This window comes from Chlamydotis macqueenii, chromosome 26, assembly GCF_036417535.1.
Source record: "Chlamydotis macqueenii isolate bChlMac1 chromosome 26, bChlMac1.mat, whole genome shotgun sequence".
Classification (NCBI taxonomy): domain Eukaryota; kingdom Metazoa; phylum Chordata; class Aves; order Otidiformes; family Otididae; genus Chlamydotis; species Chlamydotis macqueenii.
The window spans coordinates 5,338,381-5,363,469 of NC_141581.1; the positions used below are offsets into that span (position 1 = coordinate 5,338,381).

Here is a 25,089-nt window from a genome sequence, read left to right on the forward strand (position 1 = left end):
TCGTTTCATCCACCCCCTGCCCTGACTGACTGCCATTTGCAGAATACCTTGTCTAAACAAGCTTTCTTTGAGGACCAAAGCCTTCTGTCCCTCCAGAAACGCTAACAGATTGGGGGGGGGAGGGGGAACAAGACAAAAACAAAAGAAAAAAAGCAAGGGAAATTTAAGTGTACTACATAAACAATTCACTAGAGTACACACAGTCAGTGGCCTGCTGCTGCAGCCCATTCCCTTATCTCTGGTTTTGCAGTACAGGTACCTGATTGAGAGAGACCATCATTAAATCCCATGAAGGTGTCCTCATCGGTAACAAGAGTTCCTGTCAAGCTCCAGTGTGTAAAGCCATCTAGAAAAACAGGACAGCGCAATACGTATGTTATTATAGCAGCTAAGCCTCTGTGTATTGTACTTCTGCATTGACTCAAAGAACAGATTCACGCCCTGAACTGTGCTGTCCCTCTGTGTAGACAAGCATCCCCTGGGCAAGAGGCTCCCACTGCAATTACAGACAGCTCAATGTAATAAGTTAGGTAATTCTTGGATTAAAATACACCATCAGGGAACGGGATGTGTTACAAGGCAAACTCTGTAAAACTTCTCTCAACCAGGAAAGGCACTGCAGAGCCTCTGGTATGCTTGCCTTCCTTCAGCACCAGCTGCGCGTGTGGAACTCGGGTACTCAGACCTCTGCAGAGCATCAGGAAAACTTTTGCCTTGCAAGTCAAATCGTGCCGTGAGGAAGACCTCACCTCACAGCCTCTACCCTCTCCAATAGCTCAGATATGTTATTCAAGTTGCAAGGGCTTTTTGCTGGTTCCCATAAGAGGATTGCCAGTTCAGGAACTTGCCAGAGTGGACCCAGGAGCACGGTACCTTGTGTAATAGCCATGCTGTTCATCTTCCGCAGCGCCACAGCAGCGGAGGGACTGTGCAGCAGTGTCAGGGCATACGCAATCAAGGCAGTAGTGTAGGGGTCTTCTGCTGAATACAAATTGGACTCCAAGAAGTCTTTTGCTTTGTCAACTGCTGTTCTTTCTTCCTATATTTAGAGGAAAAAGCCCAGATATATTACCAGCCTCTATACCTCAGCAGTTAGAATCACTTTATTTCACATTACTTTGTGGCCATTAAAAAAAAAAGAACTAGGAAAGATGCAATTTGCTCTCTGCAGAACGACACTAACTTTCCTCTCCCTAATAAAAGCCATGCATCACAAATTCAGAAAAAAAAAAAGGAGCAAATAGCATAGCAGGAATGATCTAAACTAACGCCGAGACACATTTATTCCCCCCTAAAGCTGAAGACATTTCATGCCCCTGCGAGGCAGCAGATGAACAGAGCAGAAGTGAGCTCTCTACTGTATGTTTGATTGTGTTCCTGACACTCCGGAGCGTCTAGCAGACGCCAGAGGATAATAAAGGCCAAGGTTCCCAGGGGTCCCTGCAGCCCACAAACATCTTTTATTAACTCCCTCAATGACCTCACCATGTAGGAACGTGGCTCTGATAATTTATAGAAACAATTTAATTGGACTTGATGTAATTTGGTTTCCTTTGATTTCCCTGTGGCACTAACCTTCCCCTTCCTCATTTCCTAGCTAAGATCATCAGTAACACTTGCAAATCTCCTCTAGGAAAACCATTAGATCCACATAAACTGCACTTCCAGCAAATAAAAATGCTAGGGCTGTCTTGACACACAGCAGCCTAGAGAGAGCATCACATCACTTCTCAGAGGGGGCACACTGCTCAGAGGGAGGCAGGCAGAAAGTTACTCTATGAGCACTGGAAGATTTTTTTTTTTTTTTTTTAAATTTTTAATAAGGTTGAAGGCCTTCCACTCCAACAAGAACCGAGGGTTAAGGGGTATCTGCTTGCAGTGGCAGCATGGTCTCACTTTTCAAGCTCTACAGGGATGCCATCGGAAGTACTGAGATTATCAACAGAGTTTTTGAATGGATATTGCTCTGTGCACTGGCTGTTTCAAAATCTCCATAAACTCACTGGGTTTTGCAGGAATGGGCAGTCCTTTTGTCTGAGTATAGATCAACAAGACATGCTGCAACATCCACTACACCTCCTGTTTGAACCTTCCAGTTCTACCTGTACAGACCTACTTGCCCACCACCATTCCTTCCCTTGGCTGTCGACGAGCAAGTGAAGAACTGTATTTGCGGCTTGCTCAGCATATCTGCAAGTGGACATTTTGCCAGTTCTAGTTAGTGGGAATGTTTCACTATACTGTTATCTGAGCATCTCCATTCTAGTAGAATTGCACGCAGGCAAAAATACAACAGAGGAGAGGAACACTGTTTTTACCAGAAGTTTTAAGAAGGAATCTCTAAAACGCCAGTTGCACTGGAAGTGATTTTTTTTTTTTTTTTTACTTCAGAAACGATGCAGCGTAATTGCACGTTCCTATGTAGCTATTCTTTTTGCTGTAGTTTTCCTGTTCGGTCTCATTACAAAGAAGAGAAACATTTTTCTCCAGAGTCCTCAATCCAGCACGTTACAGGAGTGCAGCTCTCCAAAGACACTGTAATCTAATAGCAGTAGCATTTTGGCCACTGTAGCAAAGGCAGACTGCAAAAGTTTTCTTGATCCCCGAAGTCGACGCGGCCCTGGTTAAACTGCTGTTAGCACTAAGATAGTTAAAGTTTTTTTTGAGCATACGCAGGCAAGTTACTAGTAGCTGCATAGGCTGCAATCACACCTTGACATTACAAGGCAGAAAACATTTTTTGCAGCCATTTCTAGGAGAACTTAGGGGATGGGGCTGCAGGGAAGAGTTTTGCTCTGGTAGAATAATCCTTGAACCGATGGTTGAAGGATGGGAGATCACCTTGAATAACTTCAGAACAGATTCCTTAACTTTAGAATAATCTCAAGGCTTCCCAACAGCCTCTGTTACCTGGATGCTACCGTTCTAGTGAGCATAGACCCCTTGAAAGTGAATGGCAGTAAAATCAAGTTTAAAAAGAAAGCAACAGAGATAATTTTTAGAATATGTAGAACATGAGAGCTATTTTAACTAAGTTTATGTTACCTCAGACGTTACACCTGTTTCCAGAAGAGATGCAACCACATAAGCTGTCAGGGAGATCTTACCGTGGATTCCACCCTGGAGGGTAACAAACACAAAGCACCGGATGAGACTAGAGAAAAGGACACTGGAGAAAAAGACTCTTGAAGCAAGTCAAAGAGTATGTTATAACGATAAGAGAAGTCATGGCACAACATAACTTATTTTTCTCTGCATATAAGGAGTATGAAATTTAGGAACCCCACCCAACATTGTAGCTTCATTCTCTAGCAGTAGCCTGAAATACAATCAACAGACAGAACTCGGTACTCCGAGGCATGACTCTGAAGTGTTCTGCAAGACGTGACAGCTTGGTTTCCATTCTCATGGGACAGCACACAGATTACTTGACAGACTTTTTTAAACTGAAAATCTCCTAGTTCTTCCTATACTATCCTAGCCTTTCAACTGCAATATTCCTACTAGGCATAAGGAAACTGTATCACTTCACGCTTTGATAATAACTTCAAAAATGCACCTATGGCATGATTTTGAGCCTGTATAGTTTTTACCTGAATGTCCTTATTTAGTATCCTCCCCATAGCAGGAAAAGAACCGTCTTCCTTCTGATGCTGGATGATCCAGTCTTTGGCAGTTGTTAGTTCTTTTGGGTCAATGAAAATAAACCCACGAGATTGTGCAAAGGACTTGAGGACAAAAGCTGTTAGCCTGTAAGTAAGAATTTATCATCTTTACTGAGAAAACAAATCCAGAATAATGTATCAGTAAGAGGAAAAACAACATTCTTAGAAAGCACAAATTTAAAAAACCTTGTTAGGGAAAGACTAAATATTGTTAAAAAAATTAATGGTACATAAGAGCACCTAAACACTGTCCAAACTTCTGGATAAGAGCAGGATTAAGAGTCAACAAATTAAACCGAAAAGTATAACTGGAAGATATTCTTGTCTCAGTTATGATACACTCTGAAATTCAATTCCCTTTTAGAGGTGCTCATCTACTACCCAAATTAGTAAAGCTTTAAAATTAAGAATCAATCTCCTTATAAATATCCCCAAAAATATGGAATTATTTGTAAATAAAAGAGGGGAGTAAATTTTCCAATTTTGTTACTGTCTTAATATATATTAAAAAAAAAAAGAGAAATCCAGACTCATTGCTGAAGTCTGAGGCTGCGTTAGACTTTGTAGAGAATTAAGACTTAAGAAAGCAACGGAAGTGTTTTTGGAATTCTAAACCTCTGACATGCAACAAGTGCGAATTCTGGACAGCTTTGGGAGATTGAATCATTCATTTTACAAGCCTCTGAGGAATGGGAGGGTAGAAAGCATGCTGCCTGGCAGGGGATTTTTCAAGTGTTAAGTAATTCTGTGTCACCATATTTTACATCTAGGGACTGGGAGATGCCAGATCTGAGATAAAAGTTTACTATCTTAGAAACAGTGAAGCAGCAGCATCATAAAGTGGTACTTGCCCTCAGATGAGTTCATGAAGAAAAATCAGTTTAAAGCAAAATAGAGAGCAGATGGAGAAGCCAAATGAGAGCATAAGCAAATGAATGAAGACTAGAATCTACTACATCTGATACATTATAGTCAACTGACACGCTAATGTGATGTAACGTGCAACCTTAAAGGCCACGGTTTCCTAAGGGGGACATTAGTGAGATGAGCTGATTTCTCAGTTTCATAATTTCTGGCTCTCATATTGTTTGACTCTGAAAGGTCCTCACTTCAATTCTCAGGGCATAAATCCGTGCCATTCCATTGCATCCACCAGGGGATATAAAGCACTTGGGAGAAAGACTTCTTTGGGGTTTTTCAGGTTGGTTTTGGTGGTTTTTTTCCTACCCTAGTAGAAGCCCCTGCCATTTCTAAAGACAGCAAGTTTCTCTGTATATGGTTCAGGAGGAATTAGGTGCTTCCATGCCCCACACATTGCTACTCCAATTCCAGTAGACCAAACGTGATCCTTAACTTTAGCTTCTGTGCATAAAGCCTGGACATATGACTAGATGTGATTGCCCCTGGGTCTTGAAACAGCTATAATACGCTGCTAGGTAGTACGAACACTCAGCAGCACTGAAACAGTAAGTCTATAGTCATTAAGTATTATTTCTGTTCTCCACTGTGTGCGATACCATGATGGAAGCTGGAAAATCAATCTTCTTTCCTTGCCAATTGTGTACTTTTCCCATTTAGCAAACACCGAATTTTCTAAGTCTGTTTTAAATAGCAACTCACCACATACTCCCCGAGGAATCCCTCTCGCCAAAAGCACTGTATGAACCATCTTGTCTCTTGTAGGTCAGCTGGCGCTGGTAGCCTGGAAGTCACAAAAGAATTGGGAGAGTCCAAAATCCTCACACAGAGAAAAACAAGTATGTAAAGGGAATGAAGACTCAGACCATCTGGCACTAGCATAAGGATTCCGCTGCCCAAGGCAACCTCTGATTTTGCTGCGATAGAGTCAGCTCTGGGTACGTAAGCCGAGGCTTATTCAGAAATTCGTTCAGGCTAACATCTGTAAGATTACAGCTCCTGCATTTTGGCTAGTAGAAATGTTATAATTTGCTTCTCAAACCTGTTTGTCTTATAACCATGAACTGCCCATCCTAACAAAGCGCTCCAAGCCTCTACATCAGGGAATACGGAATACACGCTTTGCTAAAGCTGTTAAAGGCCCACTGGGATCAAAGCCTTCAGAATGAGTATCTCTGCCACAGAGAGATGTCAAATCTGCAATAAGCTCATGTCACAGACAGGTAGTGCCTGCTTAATTCTCCCATCCGTGAGTAGACGTTTTATTCCACACTGCGAAACATTTTTATGGGAACAGATTACTTTTCCATTTCCCAAGGCGAAGTTTCTTTGCTGACCTCTCCAGACACAGGCAGCTCCACAGTCCCCGAGGAAGGGCTGCCCAGGACTCCTACACTTTTTCCTGTTGCCCTACAGCTTTCTGAGGCTCATAGGGAATGTAGAAAGAATGGTTTGAAAAATAGGAGGAGCAAAGCCCTAGAGATTAATACTGCTCTTGTAGTAAAAACATCTTTGGGGGTTGTGGGATACATACAAGTAGGTGATAGAAAGCATAAGGAACAGTATTATTTTTTTTAATTCTTCCAAACAATAGGTGTTACATTAAATAAATTACTTTTCTTCTACATAGACCTCAGATATAATTTACTACTGAGCACTTCCTCCTTAAATCACTCCTAAGCATTCATTTCCAATGTGCTAGATGGTCAAATTAAGTACTGGTATTTTTTAATCAGTATTATAATTTTCTCTGTCCTTTTATTCCAATGTTCACTTTGAGTTGACTTATGCTTCATTGCTCTTACACTTATTCTGCTTTGCTTCCTAGGCTGACAATGGCAAAGACTTTATGCCTTGCCTGCTCTTCTGAAATCTTCAGTTATCTAAATGCTCCTCTAGATGTCTGGACTTACTGGAGAGGTTCACCTTTTCAGTTTTCACCTGTTCACCTCTTTTTGTAAAACTGCATTGTGGGAAAGAAGAAAAATTACTGACTAATTTAGCTCAGGTCACCTCTACAGATTAGGGAATATAGGGAAATCGTTGAGTATCAGCACTTTCTGTGATGGATGACTAAGCGATGAAAAAGTTTTCTGGCTTGGTAAATCACAAAAGCCTTCTAGAGTGAGCAAACAGGCTTTCCCATCTAAACCTTATACTTGGCAGGGCTCCAATAAACACAGAGAACTTTAAAACTCTTGAGGATTTCTTCAGTAAGGGTTAAGGCAGTAAGGCAGGCAGAGTCTGGAGCCAAAAACCTGGAAGGTTTGCAGATTCATAAAAAGAAACAAAAGCAAGTGATGTTGCAAAGGAAGCACTGACCCGGACTATTAAAGAATTCCCTTTGTCTTACTGCTATCAGCAAGGACAAAAATTACACATGGAACGATGGTAAGCAAAGGAAGTAGCACTGGGCTTTGGCTGCTGAATAAAAGAAATACATTACATACTACATTTTATATTGATATTTTCAGAGGAGAACCACCTAATTCTGTCACCTTTGATTTCATGACATGACTATTGTCTGACTCATACACAAGGCGGTTTTGTCCCTTTGGGTCAATCTTGTTTTTAATGATCTCTGAATTCTTGCTTGTCCTGAGAACACTATTTAGTTATAAAACCATTTTGCACGTGGCTCTTCCCAAACAAATGCCGAGAAAGACAGTGCATAAAAGATAAACTGCTTAGAGCTGTCTAGTGAGATAGGGCAGGACATTGAAAGGACAGATAAAAGTCTTCATTATGTGGCTCTAGGTTAAATATTCTGGATACTAACTTTTGATTTTGGGTATACTGTTACTAAGAAAATCCTCTTAAAAAAAGATAAAGTTTAGAGAAGAGCCATGTAGTGACTAAAGGACTGCAAAGACCATTTATGACTAAGGCAAAAAACTTTAACATACAGATTTTACTACATTTAATTTTCCTTGACTTTCTGAAATGTTTAATCATAGAAATAAGCTGCCTAAGGTGGGGTGGGGGGGCGTGGAAAAATGAATAAGTGTAAACTAGGAGCTATTGACGGGAAACACAGACTACATATGAAGGGAAAACATCTTGTCATCAAAATCTGTTAACCTGTGAGATTATCCTACAAGCAAACGATGAATGCTCATCACTTGGGATACTCTTAATTAGAAAGTACAATGTGATACTAGTAAAACTTTCTTCTACCTTACAAACCTTTTCTCCTTCTATGAACTGTAAGTGTAACAAGTTACCTTGAACAAGGTAATCAGTAGCTTCACTCTCCACCTCATGGCTGAGTTGCTTGGTTTTCTGCAGATATTTCAGGACAAAAACATTAGGAGCAAAATGGATCATGTTCTGCTCTCCACATCCAAACGGTAATCGCAAAAGATTGTCCAAGTTATTCAATGTAGGACCCATCACATCTCCTGTTTGAAAGAGAGACAATACATTCCGTATCAAGAAATTATGCTTTATTTCCTTTTGACGCCCTAGGATTAAATCCCACGTGGCTACACTGATTTCTACCAGCTACACATAGTCAGCTTAAATAAACTGCACCGTCAGTTGGAAGCCCTTCCAATGTTAAGTCTTAGCCCTTCAAGCTCTTGCTGGAATAAAGAAATCTCACATTTCAGAGTTTGATTATCCATAACTCCCCAATTTAGATTACTACATTAGCACACATCACAAATTGTGATTCTGATGATTATGAAATGAATACCAGGAATTCTAACAGACGGTGCCTCTGCAAAGCCCACAGATGATATCATCTGTAACTCACTGTCAACTCAAGTAGGGTTCAAACAAGCGACCAAAAAAAACCCCCCATACAATATTTGTCCCGGAATTATACACCTTTGAAACTGCCTATGACTATTTTATCTGGTCTGTATTACTCAAACACTAGCCAGAAGCAAGTAACAGCTGGAATATCTCTTCATATTTGATAACTAGTACCTAGTGATACCTCCTCATAATTGATACCTATTATTGAAGCCGTAGCTCTTTCTGATCCTGGAATTATGTTGTGAGGAACTCCAAGAGTAAACGCTTCATTGTGATTTTCATCAGTCTCTTCTTTTCTCCAAATTTTAAACTCTCCCATTGACCCCCAGCCTGTGGAAAAGCCAATGTACTTCACCTCAAGCTGTTTGGGGACTGTCCACTCCACAATAATAGACTCATTTAGCACCTGAGTACCGTGGCCAACCTGAAAGGAACAAAAAACCATACAGTTCTGAGAACTCACACATATGAAGTGAGTCTGCCATGTGTCCTGGGACCCAATAACTTATGCGTGCATCAGAGAACACTGTAGATGCACCTTTCTCTTTCCCACCCACAAAGCAATCCAAGGAAGTTTAATGAGAATCCCACAGGCTTGACCTCCAAGGCTTTCACCACACTTAGCACTAAAACCATTGAAAACCGACATCCTGAGAACATAAGCGTAAGGAAGGTGTGTTCTGATTAAAACAGCCTGACCGAGACTCAATATAGAAAAAGCAACAGGAAAGGAGGTTTCCCCTTCCACAACAAGCCTAACAAAGATCTGCTGTACGTCTGCTCAAACTCTATTTAAGAAAGCAAGAGACTTCCAGACCATTATATAGATAAATTCACTACCTGGATAATTCCATTTTTCCAGCTGATCCAGAAGCTGCGGAATTCATCCCAGGACAGGATACCAGCTGTGTCCCTGCTGACCACTGGCTCACCCATTTTGCTTACAGAAATCCATGTTTTAGTATTTTGTTGTCCACCAATAACAATCTCGGTCATCTCCGCCATGTCATGTGGACCAGAGGACAAGGCCAGGTGAGCGTCATTGTGTGCTTTCACAGCAATGTCAAAGTGTGTCATCTGGGCAGGTTTCTGCATGTACTGGTACTCGTATTTGTTAGGTGTAGAAATGTGTATTTTCTCTAGTCAGAAAAACAATGGAATGTTGTAAGAATTAGAGCTTAGCTCACATACTTCAAAAATAACCCACAGCTAACTACTAAAATTTAAACAAACAGACCTTTCCTAAGTACGTGTTCTTTTTTCCAGCTTGTCTTAAATAGACTATAAAAGTATACGTGGATGTATCATCCCATCTTCTATTTATAGATCCCCTTCCAATACAGAAGATCCCTCAATTCAAACTGCTCAGCTGGATTTATTATGAAGACTGTAAGCGATTTTTCAGTTCTAATCTAGTGGTCAAAAGCATCTCTGTTTAGCTACTGGAGCCAACTCTGAGCTATCCAGATCTCAGGCAGAAAGGACACACTGATTCCAGAACTGAATTTGAAAACGTCAACTGAAAATACAGTACAGTCACAGTTACTGTCCACAGTGCTGAATACTTAAACTGTTTCCTAAAGTAAAGGAATTTAATTGCCATTTCCAGAAATCACTTGGGCAGCTAGAGCAAATCCATAATTAGCCAGCCAGGTAAGAAAGACTCTTTATTCAAAAGTTCCTCCTACACACCATAACTCATCAATCAGAGAGAAATGGAAAGAAAGATTTTATTTTTTTTTTTTAATGAGATGAAGCCACATGTTTCTATTTATAACTAAATCAAACAAACTTAATATCCGATTCAAATAATGAACTCACCATTTGGGCAGAAGAACACACTATAGGTGTATTCTCTGGACAGTCCCTCTGGCTATACAAAGACAGAAATCCATATGTAAAAATACAGTGCTTGGATTAGCAGTTACAAAATACCTAAGTAATATTCTGCTGCCGTACGGTATTTTATATCCCTTATCGAAAAGTTATTGCATTGTATTCTGTTAAGAGATATGCTAACCACTACCAGCGCATCTCACATCATAGAATATTACTTAGATTAACACAGCAAGCTTATCTGATAAAATTTCTATCCCTTTTTTTTTCTGAACAGTATTGCAGGTTCACCAACATGAACTCAGAACCAAATGGGCTTTTTGTACACATACCACTAAAATTATTTCCAGTCATGTAAACATACCATAAAGCAACTTGAGATCCTTATAAATCTATTTGTGCTTGATTAACTACATAAAACGTTTCATGATTTGCCCAAGAATTTATATATTTTCCTGAATTATTACAACTTCATATTTTTTTACCTCAATAATAACGCTACTGCGAACATAATCTACTCCCACTGGGGTCCTTTTCTCCAGATAATTGTCCTCTGAGTGCTTGCCATTCTTTAAGGTCTGCATCCCATCCTGACAGCAGTTAGTTCCACCATAAGCAAAAGCTTTTGCTAAGAAACAGAAGGGGAAAAAAAAGAAAGAGATTTTGAGATAAGAAGATCTTCAGGAGTTCAAGTGAAGATCTAAACTAATGAGATACAGTTGATCAACAACACGTCAAGTGTTTTGTAATTACAGCTCTCATATCACCTTTATTCCATATTTGAATGGTCACATCTAAAACTGGACAATATTTGGACAGTCACAGGGCAACAGAGGAACTCTTTCCTAGTTTCCAGTGTTGCACAATTTTTTTACTGTGATTATTTGCTTGGAAGATGTACAGAATTTGTTGTTATTCTCTTATTTTAAAATTTCCAGTGATCTCTTCAGGAAGATGTAACAGGTCCAAACCTTACACGACCACTTATCACACAAGAAGAAAACTGATGACAAGGGAACCTCCTGGGGTTTGTTCATAGAGACTCCTCAGTGCATTACAGCTACAGAATCTCTAAGAATCAAATGAGGTTGAAAAGCTAAGTTGGCAGCAAGTGGAAGGAATGATTCCACTTTGGGGCACTAAGAAAACAGGAATTTTCTTCTGAAAGAGGAATAAAAAGAAACACTTGTAAAACTCCTTCAAGCAGCAAGCTATTTTTATTTCTATACTACCAGTGATGTTGCTCAGTCCCAGCTCACTGAAGGACAAAACGATAGAGGTGGGTTTAGCTTCCCCGGGGGCAACGCACTTCTTTCTTGTTAGATGGTGTTTCCCAGGATGCCCAACAAACTTTATGCCTTTTGGAACAGAAATCTTCACGTGGACCTGTGAAAATTTTTGAATGCCGTTTAATGCAAATTTCAGCTGCAAAATCAACCAATATGTGTGAAAAAAATTGGAAAACCACAAAATACTTAATGAAATCGTAGTATGCACAGATTGTGCATTCTTCAGACTTTCCAGTAATATATTTGGCTGACAGCATTGCTTTCAGCTCAGCAATTCTACAAGTAGTTCAGAATGAGCTGGAGCTAGACAAATAATGAATTTGAGAAGAAAACATCTAGGGAGACAGGATTTCTTGGGAAAAAAACCTTCTTTCAAAGTAAGCTACTTTCAGCAGCTTTCTGATTATGAAGAAACTTCTTTCTCTGTGGTTCAGCATTAGTTTCCTAATTGACTTCCCTGCATTTTTCCATATTTGTACTCCTGAAGTGTTGCAAGACCCTTCAGACTACTACAGTTGTTTCAAGCTAAAAGTAAGCAAAGCAGTGACACTCACTCATACTGAAAAGCAGTATTTTTATCTTGTTCAAAGCATGCTGAGCTTACCGCTACATTATCCCTGTATCTTATCTACCATAACTTGTAGCTCACTTAGGAGATTCTGATGATAAAACAGAATATAGTAACTTAGCAACAGGACTAAAGAGGGTGTTACCTCCACACAGACAGCTAAGTAATTGTAGACAGTCAGGGGGATTTTGGTCTGTTCTCCCCGGATGACGTGGTACGGCAAGGTGAAATCGATGAAGAAAGGTTTAAATGTCTTCAGCTCCGTTTGGCTGGCAATGCCCAACCCCTTCTCTTCAGACAGACCCACAGCTTCAGTTATCCACGTAGTGATGGAATCTGGCACTTCCACATGCAGCCGTGCCTCTCCTGATGTATCACTGCCACAGAGAACAGGGAATAACACGGGGTGATCAGTTAATGAAATGCTTTTCACCCAGAGCCAAACATTTTGTGGAATTCCCTCCAGATCCAAACTTACATCATCGCATCAGTGTCTGCTTTGAACAACAGTTTCTAAAAGGCTCAATGTTTTCTATCAGGCTTCTTGATACCTATGCATATTTATAAGGAGCAGAATACCAAGGAGTTGCGTCTGCAAAACACAGTCTAACATACAAATTCTTACTGAGTTAAAAGCTGTACAGGCATTTGCAGCCTCGTTAGAGTTACTTTTCTTAAGGGCAAATGAATGTCTGCACTAGGTCAAAAAAAGGAAGGAGAAGGGGGGCAAAAAGGAAGGAGAAGGGGGGGCAAAAAGGAAGGAGAAGGGGGGGCAAAAAGAAGGAAGGGGGGGCAAAAAGGAAGGAGAAGGGGGGGCAAAAAGAAGGAAGGGGGGGCAAAAAGAAGGAAGGGGGGGCAAAAAGAAGGAAGGGGGGGCAAAAAGAAGGAAGGGGGGGCAAAAAGAAGGAAGGGGGGGCAAAAAGAAGGAAGGGGGGGCAAAAAGAAGGAAGGGGGGGCAAAAAGAAGGAAGGGGGGGCAAAAAGAAGGAAGGGGGGGCAAAAAGAAGGAAGGGGGGGCAAAAAGAAGGAAGGGGGGGCAAAAAGAAGGAAGGGGGGGCAAAAAGAAGGAAGGGGGGGCAAAAAGAAGGAAGGGGGGGCAAAAAGAAGGAAGGGGGGGCAAAAAGAAGGAAGGGGGGCAAAAAAGAGGGGGGGCAAAAAAGAGGGGGGGGCAAAAAAGAGGGGGGGGCAAAAAAGAGGGGGGGGCAAAAAAGAGGGGGAAGGGAAGAATCCTAGGTTGAGGTCCTGGATAAAAACACTTCAGCCATAATTTATTTAACAGCTAGCGAAATAAAAGTAATTTTTGTTGGAAGCTATTACCCCTGTATACATTGCCACACTGCAGACTCTGCTCGAACATCAGCGCAAATGAGAAATTTTCCAGACACCAAGTTCAGCAACTGTTTGTCCAAGGGAGCACATTTTGATTCAGAAGCATTTCAGTTTGTTGGTTTTCAGAATGGCTGACCCAGAAAATTTCCAAAACCATAATTTTCTTCCAATGTGGATTGAAACTCATTACTAAAAGTTGAATTTCTATTCTGAGTATTTAGCTTTACTGTGCACATCACAACAGGATATCATAAACGTGGTATTCTCTTCCATGCTTTACAATAATAGAAATTCAATTTTGTTCTGCAGACTTTGCTATTTCCCTCCTGCAAAGAAGCTTTGGCCTTGCCTGGAACAGAAAACATTTCCCCTAAAGCAAGAACAAAAGCTATTTCATGGCTCAACTGGCAGGATGATTGGCGCAGTTATGAGTACACCCCGAGGTTGTTTTCTCTCAAGTTCTTATTTATTCCCCAGAGCTGGGTACACACGCTGCTAGCTCTGTAATCTTTTGAGAGCAACGTGCATCTTAGTTGGCATGGAAAACAAGAAAGCAAGATCTTCAGAAAAATCTCCGCAAGTCTACAACACAACACGCTTCCAACGCTGCAACACCTTCTGATTCATATCCAGGACAAACTGGAGGATCGCGCTTTCACTGCTTTTCAACTGAAGGTTGCTCACATTTTCGGCACCAAAGAAGTATCTGCACTTTCATCATCTGAACCAACTGCTTGCAGCTCTCAGAGAGCCTAAGCTATTGTAACGGTCACTAACTAGGCAGCATACCGTGTACTGGTCTGTGTATTTATATTGCAGTAGGAAAAGGATTAAAACAAATAGTTTGATTAAAATCTAGAGATGACTTTGCCTTTGAACAGGCATGCTAGGTCCAGCCAGTCTCCAAGCTCTCTGGCCAGTGAATGTGGTTCCTCAGCTCCAACTAGAGCGGAGACCCTGGGAAATGCACTTGGCCTGATGGCACCAAGTCATTTTAACTTATTTTAAGCACATCAGTTTCTTAATACCTACGACTTCATCCTAACTGGAGTTAGGTAGCTGGTACCTGCAATAAACTTCAGCCCCGGAGAGCAAGCAGAAGGGTGTCCTCGCTCCAGAACTGGCAGTATTCCAGTCTGTTTAACCGGACAATTTGTTGCAGCTGATGTTCTTTCCACTGGGATTTCAGCCCATAACCAGCATTAACATTATTTTCACACATGAGGGCACTTACTCTTCTGGGCAGGGGGCCAAAGTACACACACATTTCCAGCCATTAGACCCTCCAGCCAGGCTCTAGGAATTTTTAGAATTGGTTTGGGAAGTTGACATTAGGTTTTTGTTTCTTTTCTGAGGATTGTATATTACAAACAGTAGAAGAAAAAAAAAATACATTCTTCCTATTCAAGAGAATTGAAATCAAGGAATGCTCAACTCAGTTGTTTCTAATGAAATGAAGTGGAGAAAATGCAATCTGCAACTTTTTATTCCACACTCTCCCACTTATAATTAACTGCCCCAGCTTGCTGAGGCCCAAACAGGCACTTCTGGAATTCTTTGTGCATTTCTACAAAGCATATTTCATGCTCAATTGAACAGATTTGAATACACTTGCTGCAAGTTCCTGTCAAATTTAATCTATAATCATTTATTGAGAATGAAGTTTACTTGCAAACCTGGAGAAGCCTTTTAATAATTGCTTCAAATCATCGGAGATGTATTGTTTCTGGGACAGATTAGTTACCTGTTTATTCATTTTTTTTTAGTTCCAGTTGTACCAGGTGGAAACCATGATTTATTGGGCAGTAAATTAAGGTTTGGGGGAGATGCTCTTGCATCAGAAGAATTGCTCTGTGCAATTTAGAAAACTCACCGGTGCACGGTTAGGCTATATGAGCATTTACAGAAGCAGTTAGTCTGCCTCCATCTCCTCACACCTATCACCCTGGGATAATTTTCCCATGAAAGCATACGCAACAATTCATGCTAGAATAGGGGTGGAAAGGAAGAAAAACACTAGCACTCACTGAAGTTGACATTTCTGGATTACCCTAGGGTCCAAACACAAATCCAGACCCAACTCATCCCCCACTGTAAAGGGAAACCGACACTTCTGAGAGGCTGGCCTTGCCCCTTGACTGTGAACTCTGGCAAGATTTCCCAATACCCTTCGCTCTCTTAAGCGGTGCACAGAATTCTGGTTCATACGAAGATTTTAGCATAAAGCTAGAAGTGCATCATCACTTTATATCTTACAGCCCTTTTTATCGCAAGAGTAATTGACTTGCATTTCCTGTGAGGCAAGTTTATGTAACAGGTAGTTCCTCACAGTAGCTAATCACTTCAAACCCACAGCCTCACTTGCTCTTCAGTAACTTGTTGATACACCCTTTCCATAAATTAGCAAAACCTAGAAGTGTATTGAATCAAATCATTGCTCCTTTTCTTCCCTAAAATACTCCGCTGCTGGTGACACCACGGTCACTTACACACAGCTTGCAATGTATAAACAACCGGTAGGTTCACCCTGAAGTAACTGAGGACACGCGAGACCAGATGAAATGTTACTGGAAAAGATTATTGATTAAAGCAGTAATGAAGAAAAGCAACAACAACAACAACATATCAGAGAAGGCAAATGTAACTCCAGAACGTTTTAAATAGCTTTGTTTTCTGCAGTTGAAGAGGATACAATCTTCAGGATATAATTAAGGGAACTCCCTGTCAATACCTGACATTGAGGCAGTGCCAAATCCATGTTTCGGGAAAGAAGGTTCTTTTTCTCTTCTCTGCTCTGCTAGAACAAGAAATAAGTCCTTGGCAATCAATTCTTTCAATAAGATGGTTTTAACAGTAACTGATAAATCAGTGTTATCACCTGAATGCGGCTCACATGACCAACCAAAGCTCTAACTAGCACAGAATCATAAAAAAGTGAAAGGGTGTGTCATTCGTAACACAAATTACATAGTCTTTCCAAATAATCCTGTTGTGTACGCATACATCAAATAGTCTGGAGACATGAAAAAAAAAAAATCTAAAAAAAATAGTATAAATAAGAATCTTAAAACCTAGTGTAAATAATGTAATTAAAAAAAAGGTTTTATGATCCAAATTCTCTCACCGAACAAAACCAAAGGGAGCATACAGAGCATGTGACTTCCCATGATATCGCGATATGGCCTTACTAATAGCAGTTACTACAATCACTACTTTATATTCACCTCTATTTCTTCTCTTAGAATTTTCTTGATCTCTAATATTTTCATAATTTGTTCCATTTTTCTACATCTGTGACGCTTCGTTATCTTTTCTTAACCAGCCTCCAAAACCTACTCTAAGAGAGGTCACCAGGCGGTTCAGAACACAGGGGAAGGCACATCCTCGGTTTGCAGCATTAGTCACAGTACTGCATGACCTTCTTTCTGCAATCCCTCATTTTATTTATTTTGACCACCAGCTGAACGGTCAAAATAATGAGCCGCGAGCAACTCTGCAAAGCAAGAGCTAGCTTGCAAGTATTGACAAGCAGCAACTCATTCACACAAAGCTGAGATACGCAAAGAGTTTCAAATGATCCTTTTAAAGAATATTACTTTGCATTCTTCAGAATTCTTTTAAATTTAATGAAGTAGTGTCGGTTACTTTTTTGTTAGGTCTATCAAGACAAAAGAAGAAAATTTCCCACCACCACCTTGGCTAAAGTAAGCAATTTCCTGGGGTTATGGAGGTGGGAAACAGATGAGAATTTAGAAAAAAAAAATAATGAAGAGCATCACAGACAATACATTTTAAAACAAAAATATTACCTTGGTGTTATTTTAGAATGCATTGAGGCCACCAACGTCCCAGTATGTGGCTGGAAAGCTGGGACAGCCTCATCCGTGTACATGCCTCCGTTCTGTCTGTGGTTTAAGCTGACTATATCAGTCATTACAACCAAGCCTGTTTCCTAGACGATAAAAATGAAGACCACAAAACAAAAACCAGCAAGGAAAAAAAAAAAAAAAAGAATTACACATGTACCAGTAGAAACTTTCCTGAATAGAATCCTCCAACCCTATTCCAACATTTATGGGGTAAATTTCAATTAAAACTTGAGGATTTTTTAAAATTTCATATAAAAATGACTGTTAATGTGAAAATATGTAAGGCCTTTATAGGCAGAGGTTTTACGAGAAAATTTGTTTGCTTGGAAAATGCATTTAAACTAGTATCTAACATCACTGTCAGGCAGCTACAGGTGAAAAATTATTACACATATTTTTCCCCTAGAACATTACATTACAGCTTTTTACCCTTCCTCAAAGTTTCCAGTGTGTTCTGCTGCAGCTAGCAGGCAGCTCTCACATCAGCCATCACCAGTTCTACACTACCAGGAACGCCAAGCAAAATGGAAACTGTCCACACGGCTTCACAGTCAAAATACGGGATTCGTAAGAAAGCTGTCTGCCAGCTCTGTCCCCTAAATGCGCTTATTCATAAGAGACAGCAGTTCCCAGACACCAAAGGGTCTATGAGCTTTGTTCTCTATGTACACCCCAAATTGTTACAAATAGGTATACAGCAATGCAAACATACCAGCTACTAACACATGGATCTTTCCCCAAGAGTTTACGCTTCTCAGTAAGAAAAAAAAAAAGCATCAGAACAAAAACTCCAACAGATCACAGGGAGAGAAAAAGCAGTGACTCTTGCAGCAGTGGACAGTAATGAGGATTTAGAGTTTATGATTAAGAGATCGAGGCATTAGGGGAATATGTGGAAGCCTACGAGGCTTAAGACAAGACAACAGAACATTTTAGCTAAAATTGCAGAAAGGACAAAGAATGAAGAGACAGAGGATTAGGGCAACATTATCAAGGATACAAAGAAAACATTGCTGATCTTTCACACAGATAGACACAGGCAATAGGTTTAAAGGATTTCCAGAGGATAGTCTATAAGGGACAGGCTGTAAGGAAAGACTCATGTTCCACCTTCCTTCCCTGTCAAAGCAACTGCAGAAGAGATCTGCATGCTCACCCGTGCCTGGAGGAACCTTCCGGTTCCCCGTCTGATTCTCCAGAGCATCAGCATGAGCTCCTTCACCCAAGAGGATACCTGGCCCTTTCACCAAGACTAGCCAAAATCAAAGCATGTTTCTCCAGTATCTCTGCTGGAACAGTGTACTCTGTTCTCAGAAATTACTTTTCAGCCTACCCCCTGGAGAAACAGCTCTGATGGGAAAAAAATAACAGCCTATGATCGAGCTGAAAATTATTCTGCAAACATTAAAGTAAAAAAGACACTCCATAGAGAAGTGAGGCTGATTCTTCCTACTGTAAACGCGAAGCGAGCATCCTTGGTGATGTCCCAGTGCCAGGGAAAGACAGAAGATCTACGGCGTCTACGTGAGGACATGCCTGGCCACCAGAAGTGCCCTTCTTCCTTCGGAGCTCCAAAAGCATCAGACACATCATATTCTGCAAGCTCTTGAAAAACCTGCAGGGAAAGGGAAGAGACTGCTGTCCTTCGGCACAAAGGCTACTTACTAAAGATAAAGCGCAGACAGCAGTATTAAGAAAAATACATCAGTGCCGTAAGCTTCCTTTTACCTGACTGGCTGTCAGCTGAAAACCTGTCTTCAGCAAGTAGACACTTTTATCCACAGTGGCAATGCAGACGCAGCTGGATTTTGCAGCTCGGACCTTGATGTTCACAATGTCACCAGGTCTGGTCTCATTTGCTGAGAGAACAACTGCAACCTAGGAATTTAAGATTAAATCCCATCACGTGGACTCACAATCAGCAGACAAAACTACAAAGAGTAACCAGACACCACCCCTTCCTCCTCACTAACTACATTGCCAGTACCTGATTTTCAAAGGAGGGCTTCACAGGGAACTGCAGGCTGTCTGTGACCCCTTCTCCGTTCTCCCTGACGTAATACACCAGAAGACGGCCCAAGGGAGCCATATTGTGAACTACTGAGAAGCGGAGGAATGTCACGCAGACTTCCACCTCTGCTGCAGGGCTACTGGTAGGTGCTAAAAATTAAATTGTAAAAAGGACAGTGTTATTTAACAAAATCACTCTCTTTCTGCTCCATCCAAATGCTGTAAGGCATAGAACTCTCCACCCAGGACTTGCATCCATCCCTTGTTCCTGTTGCACACGTTCTCCTTGAACTCAGAATCTCTTCCCCTCCCTTTTCTTTTCCTTGTATAAGCTGATAGGCAATTAGCACCCATCACATAACGGGCAGTATGGAGAAGATCGATAGAGAACGACTACCCAGTGGTTTTTTGTGACATAAAATCAAGGAAATAAACAATTAACTTATCAAGCCATTTAAAATAAACAAAAGAGGGTATCTATTGCTGCAGAATGCTGCTGAGAGAAAATGCAACAGCTCAGAACCAACGTTCAGTGCAGAAAGTTATTACGAATTCTGAAACCACTGATCACCAGAGGCTGGGCAGGTACACATCTAGGGAAGCTTCTTTCACCTTTCCCCTAACTATCTGAAACTGGCTGCTATTGCAGACATGTTACTAGGAAAGACAGACTTTTTTCTTTGGCAGCTGTTGTGTGCATCTTCCCAAGCATATAATTCTTCAGATTTGTATCTTTCTGTTATTCCTTGTACAAACTAGGAGTCCACACTTCATTTCCCTTCCCCATGCTAACTGCATGACCTTCTCCTTCAGCCTGATCCACGCTATCAGTCTCTCTAATGTTCTCTTCCTCATTTAAGCTCAACTACGTTAGTAAAGTGCCCCAGCCCCATCAGATGCTTCCCCACCACTCAGATGATCCCAAGCCAAGCACACTAAGAAAGATTAGAGTTTTCTTAACATAGAAAGAACACAGAAAGACTACAGAAAACTCTTCAAGACTTATCCTTCTTGGAGAAATTTATCTTTTTTTTTTCTATATGACTATGTGTGCAATGGATATCACTATTTTTCTTGCACAAAATTTTTCTATGCCCTATGAGGAGGATCAAATTTAAAAAAAAAAAAAAAGAGGATACTTAGCTTTGTGGAAAGGTATTTTTCCCTGAAAATAGAAAATAGGGGCAAGTTTGCATTTCGCATGCTAGCTACCTGTTCCTGGGAAGCGAGTGATACCAATGTTCTTCTCAAAGGTGGCTCTTTTGCTCCTCTGCTGGGTGATGTTACTGGGCTGCAGTCCTGAAAGGACAATGTTGCCTCGTGATGCCACTTCATAATGTAGAGTGAAGTTGCAAGGACATGTGGACTTCACTGCAATCCAAGCCTCCTCTCCTACCTGCACCCAGAGACAGAAAAGCAAAAGTTCTGGTCTGTTACAATGCATGCTTTTTTATTTATAAAGCACAGAAATCTATATGGGTTTCAGTCCACAAGAGATGGGACCTCTCTTCTAAGAAATGTAGCATTGAAAAGTACATTACATTAGCACTGTCTTCATGGACTGTTCACAATAAAAGAGTCTGTGCTCAGCTCCTCACTCCCTGCAAGTCTAACAGGAGAACAGGCTGGGGGGTTGTATGCATTAATGAAAACAATAAAGGAATCTCTGGAATCCTGAAAGTAAAGCCTTTTGGCACAGAGCAGCTGTCAGAATTGGTTGCATTTTAGTCACCCCTTCGGTAGCCCAGTCCAAAAAAGAAAGAGGTGGGTTGGGGGTGGGAAAAGATGCATGTTCAATAGTCTTTGCAGTTTAATTGAGATTATACATGGTGACTACTTTCATTTGGCAAATACTAATTCAAACACAACCAACGTGGCAGGAAACTACTGGGAACAGATCTGAGGGAAAACGCTTTCAAATTACACAAGTCCTGATATTAATTTGAAAGCCTGGCACTCAAGGAGCTGCCAAACACACAAATAAATGAGAAGGGAGTTGGGTAAACTCACCTGATGCCTGCAATAGGCTTTCAGAGCAGCACACTGACTTCCTGCACTTTTTGTGCACTGAAGTCCCATACCCAGAGGTACTCGCTAAGTACTGAATCCCCTGGAAACAAAATCCCCCAAATACTGCCAGTCTCAACAGAACAGACATCAGTGCTCAGCCACAGGATTAGGACTGGGTCATGTCTGGCTGAGTAATAAGCCTTCTGTGGAGCAGCTGACTTTCCTAGGAACACAAACTTCTTGCTTCTGGGATTCAAGGAGCAGCTAACACTTGTGTTAAGTAGGATTTCTCTTCAGCAACTTCCACTCCTGATCCTCCTGCCATTTACAGCATAGCAATGCTCAGCTGAGACTGTTAAGGCTGAACAGCAATGTTAAATCCCAGTGAAATCTTTTGAAGAACCTCAGCACTACCAGTGTTAACTTGCCAGAACGTACATACGGTACACACCAAAATGGCAAAGACTTGAACACAAGGAACCGCTAATTGTTAAATGCAGTGAGAATGCCACAGAGTCCAAGAAGTGCCTTGTGACATTAAATATTTGAAGTATTAAGAATTCCCCAGTACAAATGATGAAACAATTCATTAAAAAATGAATGTAGCTAATTGGAACACCCAGTAAGAGCTGGCAAAGCAGGGAAACAGTTCCCACATCAGCTGGTCATCCAACTCCTAGCTTTCCCACAGAAGAATTAGTTCTAATCAGGTTATAATAAGAACAATGTGTTCAGATTAGCAGTGTATAATCCCCTTTCCATACCTCAGGAAACTTGTAAAAGATTAATTAGCCATTAAACTACCATGAAATGCAATGATAAAAAAAAAAAAAAAAAAAGGTCGTATTTGGATACAAAGAGTCTGAAACCAACCTGACAGATCTGATAATAGAAATCTAAGTGTGTATATTGCCGAAACACAGGTGTTTTTTTTTTTTCCCAAAGCAATATGCAGACCCTCAGGGCATCTTCTTAGGTAGAGAACAAACCCTAAACAACTCTCAGTAAAACCCTATGCAACAGAAATCATGGTTAAATCAGATCTTTTCTTTAGGAGAGAGATCATGACAACTTTTATATGGAAGGACTACATTTTTAGAGAGGCTTTAACAAAAACTACAGAAGAAAAAAAGATAACTGTGCATAGTTCAATAACTGAAGACGACACAGATTCAGCTGAGATTTAAACTGGATGTTTTAGTGAGACTACATAGCCCTAATTTGGATCTTTAGTAATTAAGCTACTCCCATTAACTTAACTTCTAATATTTCAGCATTTGTTGACCTGAACTAAAGCATATAATTTTCTCCAAACACTTAATATGTGACTGTTACTGGAGGTGCACAGAACATAAATTCAAACCTGGAAAACTTAAATGTTGTCAGTGCATAGGGATCCACCCTCTCCCCCCTGTCCCCACAACAAAAAGGGAAATGAGATGCTGCGCAAAGCGCCAAAGGCCCTTTGCTTAGAACCGTGTGGAGCCCACATTTATTTGGTGGCTGAAGTGCAGCTACTTCAGCCTTTGTAGTGGAAACAATAAACAGGCCAGGATCTCAGAAACAGAAATGGCTAGAAATAGTTAATTACAACAAAGTACTTTAAGCTAAGAAATGCAGTTGTTGCCATAAGGGAATATGAAACCAACATACCTGGAAAGGTTTATCTGGTGCCTGGAGCTGGATGTGACACTTGCTGGGCGAGTACCAGCTACTGATGGACAAGTAGTTTGGCAGATATTGATCCCCAGATGGTTTCCCATCAATCGCTGTCACTTTGGTCTTAACAAAAGTTACATCTGAATGTTATGCATGCATAGAAAGTCTGATTTGTACTCTCTTCTTACCCTGTATCCTCACCTCCCATTTTATACTTTCCAGCTGTTCTTCTCTTATCATCTTTACATAGCAACAGTACTCTGCAAATATTGGACCCTTACTACTATGCTAAGCTGTATTTGGAGAAGCATCTTTTCATGATGGTTACCAACATCAGCTCTATTGGCAGCAAGAAACAAAGCAATTGCTGCATTTAAATCAAGAAGTTGAAGCCAAGAGGCACTGATTTCCTGTTTGTAGCACTGATTTATAAAGTGCAGGTTTGACAAGATTAGTTACATTAGAGCCTGCTAATCCTATAAAGAGCTTTCACCCACCTCCAGCCAGACATATTGGGCAGCTGTAGGGATGGAGGGGATTTCAAACTCCACCAGGCCATTTCTTGATACCAGTTCACTCATATAAACGTTGTCCTTTGGTGTGAGTTCAGCTTTAATTCGGATAGTGACTCTGTCAGCTGGACTTCCATCAGGGTAAGTGACCTCTACCTACACGGTGTTTCATTTATAGAACAACAAGTTTTACATTATAGGCAATTCCAGTCAATGACAGAAACAGTAGGTGGGAAAAACACACCAGAACATGGTGTAACATCCTGGGATCAGGTCAGTATAACCTTACATCAGTCACATGTCCATGTCTCTACTTTTAATCTTACCTTTCCTTTGTAAGGCAGCCCGGGTTTGAACTGTTTTCTGGTATCCTTGGAGTACTTGATATCAATCAGCTGCTTCTGAACAGGTGTTGAGTCATCAAACGTAACCTGCTTGCTCCCATCAGAGCTGATCACGGTGGCCCAGATATTGACTGTGCCTCGGAAATGTTCTGGAACATCAGCTGGCATCATGTCCTTCACACACACATCGAAAACAGCAGAGCCATCGATCTACAAAGAGTGTTGGTGAACATTCAAAAAGGGCCTAGAAGCCAAATCTAAAGCATAGTCACTTGATAGGAGTTTGTAGCGGTATTTTAAAGGGTGTCGAGTGGAGGGAATTAACTGGGGAGTGGGTGAAGGAAGGAGGAAAGGACGCAAGTTTCTTTTTCTTCCCTTGTCCATAGTCTGGACTAGCTCTGTGACAGTCCTTCATTCTCATATTCTCCCTCAGCCCCATATGATCTAAAACCAGATTAATACTATACCACAAATTCTCACCCTCCCAAATAACAAACATACCACGTAAAAATATATAATTTCTTTTTTAAAAAATGCTTATTACCAAATGATCACATTTATTCATTTATTTTCTGATCTCCCACCAGTAACATAAAATAGAGCTGTGGTGTTAACTTCAAAGAGGGCAGATCAGGCATTTTATTGCAGCCGACTCAATCATCTCCCTCACCTGGGTGGTCTTGAGGACAGGGTGCCCCACTTCATGCCTGTAGTACCCTACGCCATTTATAGTCATATTGACAATTAACTTTCCTGTCACTGGTTTTCCAAATGTATATCTGAAATGGAAAGATGATAATTAATAACTTCCAGCTGTATTCTGCTTTCCTGATTAGATCAAGGCTACTACCACGTGACCTGCATGTCTAGAAAACAGAAAAAAAATATCACAGAAGATTTTTCCAGTTTGTTATTGTTAAAGTGTTTTATGAAGGCTCTTATATAGGAAAACTTCTGATGATGACCAGAAATCATCTGAAAAGTCTGCCGCAGAGGAGATCCAGGCTCCAGTGACTGCACCATCCTGTGGCTGTACTACAATTTACAGTAATGAAACTTCATCTGGGACACGTTCCTACCTGGCATGGACAGTTCCTTTTTCACACAGTGAAAGGTCACGAATGTAGCGAGGAGGTTCAATCAGCAACTCAAACTTCGGTAATACTATGATGGAAAGAAATACAACAGAATCTTGTCACGGAGATCTTACTGCACAGATGATAGCAAAAGCATACATAGCTCTGACAAGATCACTGCTCGTGGTCAGATGAGGGCAGTGTAGCTAACATGAGGCAGGACAGCACTCAGCAGAGCACAAA

The 25,089-nt window shown here is 40.8% G+C and overlaps 1 protein-coding gene across 4 annotated transcripts in view; it reads right to left on the minus strand.

Moving 5' to 3' along the window:
- The window catches only part of CPAMD8 (C3 and PZP like alpha-2-macroglobulin domain containing 8), a 55,788-nt gene that overhangs the window by 22,288 nt on the left and 8,411 nt on the right, over positions 1-25,089 (minus strand). For 3 of the 4 annotated variants that reach the window (XM_086767254.1, XM_086767252.1, XM_086767255.1), the window contains exons 9-31: positions 24,850-24,934; positions 24,441-24,549; positions 23,753-23,980; positions 23,412-23,582; positions 22,909-23,037; positions 20,458-20,641; positions 19,223-19,395; positions 18,964-19,113; positions 18,689-18,850; positions 17,176-17,318; positions 16,098-16,163; positions 12,184-12,415; positions 11,414-11,567; positions 10,667-10,809; positions 10,167-10,218; positions 9,186-9,484; positions 8,544-8,769; positions 7,808-7,984; positions 5,286-5,367; positions 3,594-3,750; positions 3,046-3,120; positions 874-1,039; positions 260-346 (exon numbers count right to left, since the gene is read on the minus strand). In XM_086767254.1, the coding sequence (XP_086623380.1) occupies positions 260-346; positions 874-1,039; positions 3,046-3,120; positions 3,594-3,750; positions 5,286-5,367; positions 7,808-7,984; positions 8,544-8,769; positions 9,186-9,484; positions 10,167-10,218; positions 10,667-10,809; positions 11,414-11,567; positions 12,184-12,415; positions 16,098-16,163; positions 17,176-17,318; positions 18,689-18,850; positions 18,964-19,113; positions 19,223-19,395; positions 20,458-20,641; positions 22,909-23,037; positions 23,412-23,582; positions 23,753-23,980; positions 24,441-24,549; positions 24,850-24,934 (3,450 nt within the window). The remainder of the gene's footprint in view (positions 1-259; positions 347-873; positions 1,040-3,045; positions 3,121-3,593; positions 3,751-5,285; positions 5,368-7,807; positions 7,985-8,543; positions 8,770-9,185; positions 9,485-10,166; positions 10,219-10,666; positions 10,810-11,413; positions 11,568-12,183; positions 12,416-16,097; positions 16,164-17,175; positions 17,319-18,688; positions 18,851-18,963; positions 19,114-19,222; positions 19,396-20,457; positions 20,642-22,908; positions 23,038-23,411; positions 23,583-23,752; positions 23,981-24,440; positions 24,550-24,849; positions 24,935-25,089) is intronic. The other variant, XM_086767253.1, reaches the window with a different exon arrangement.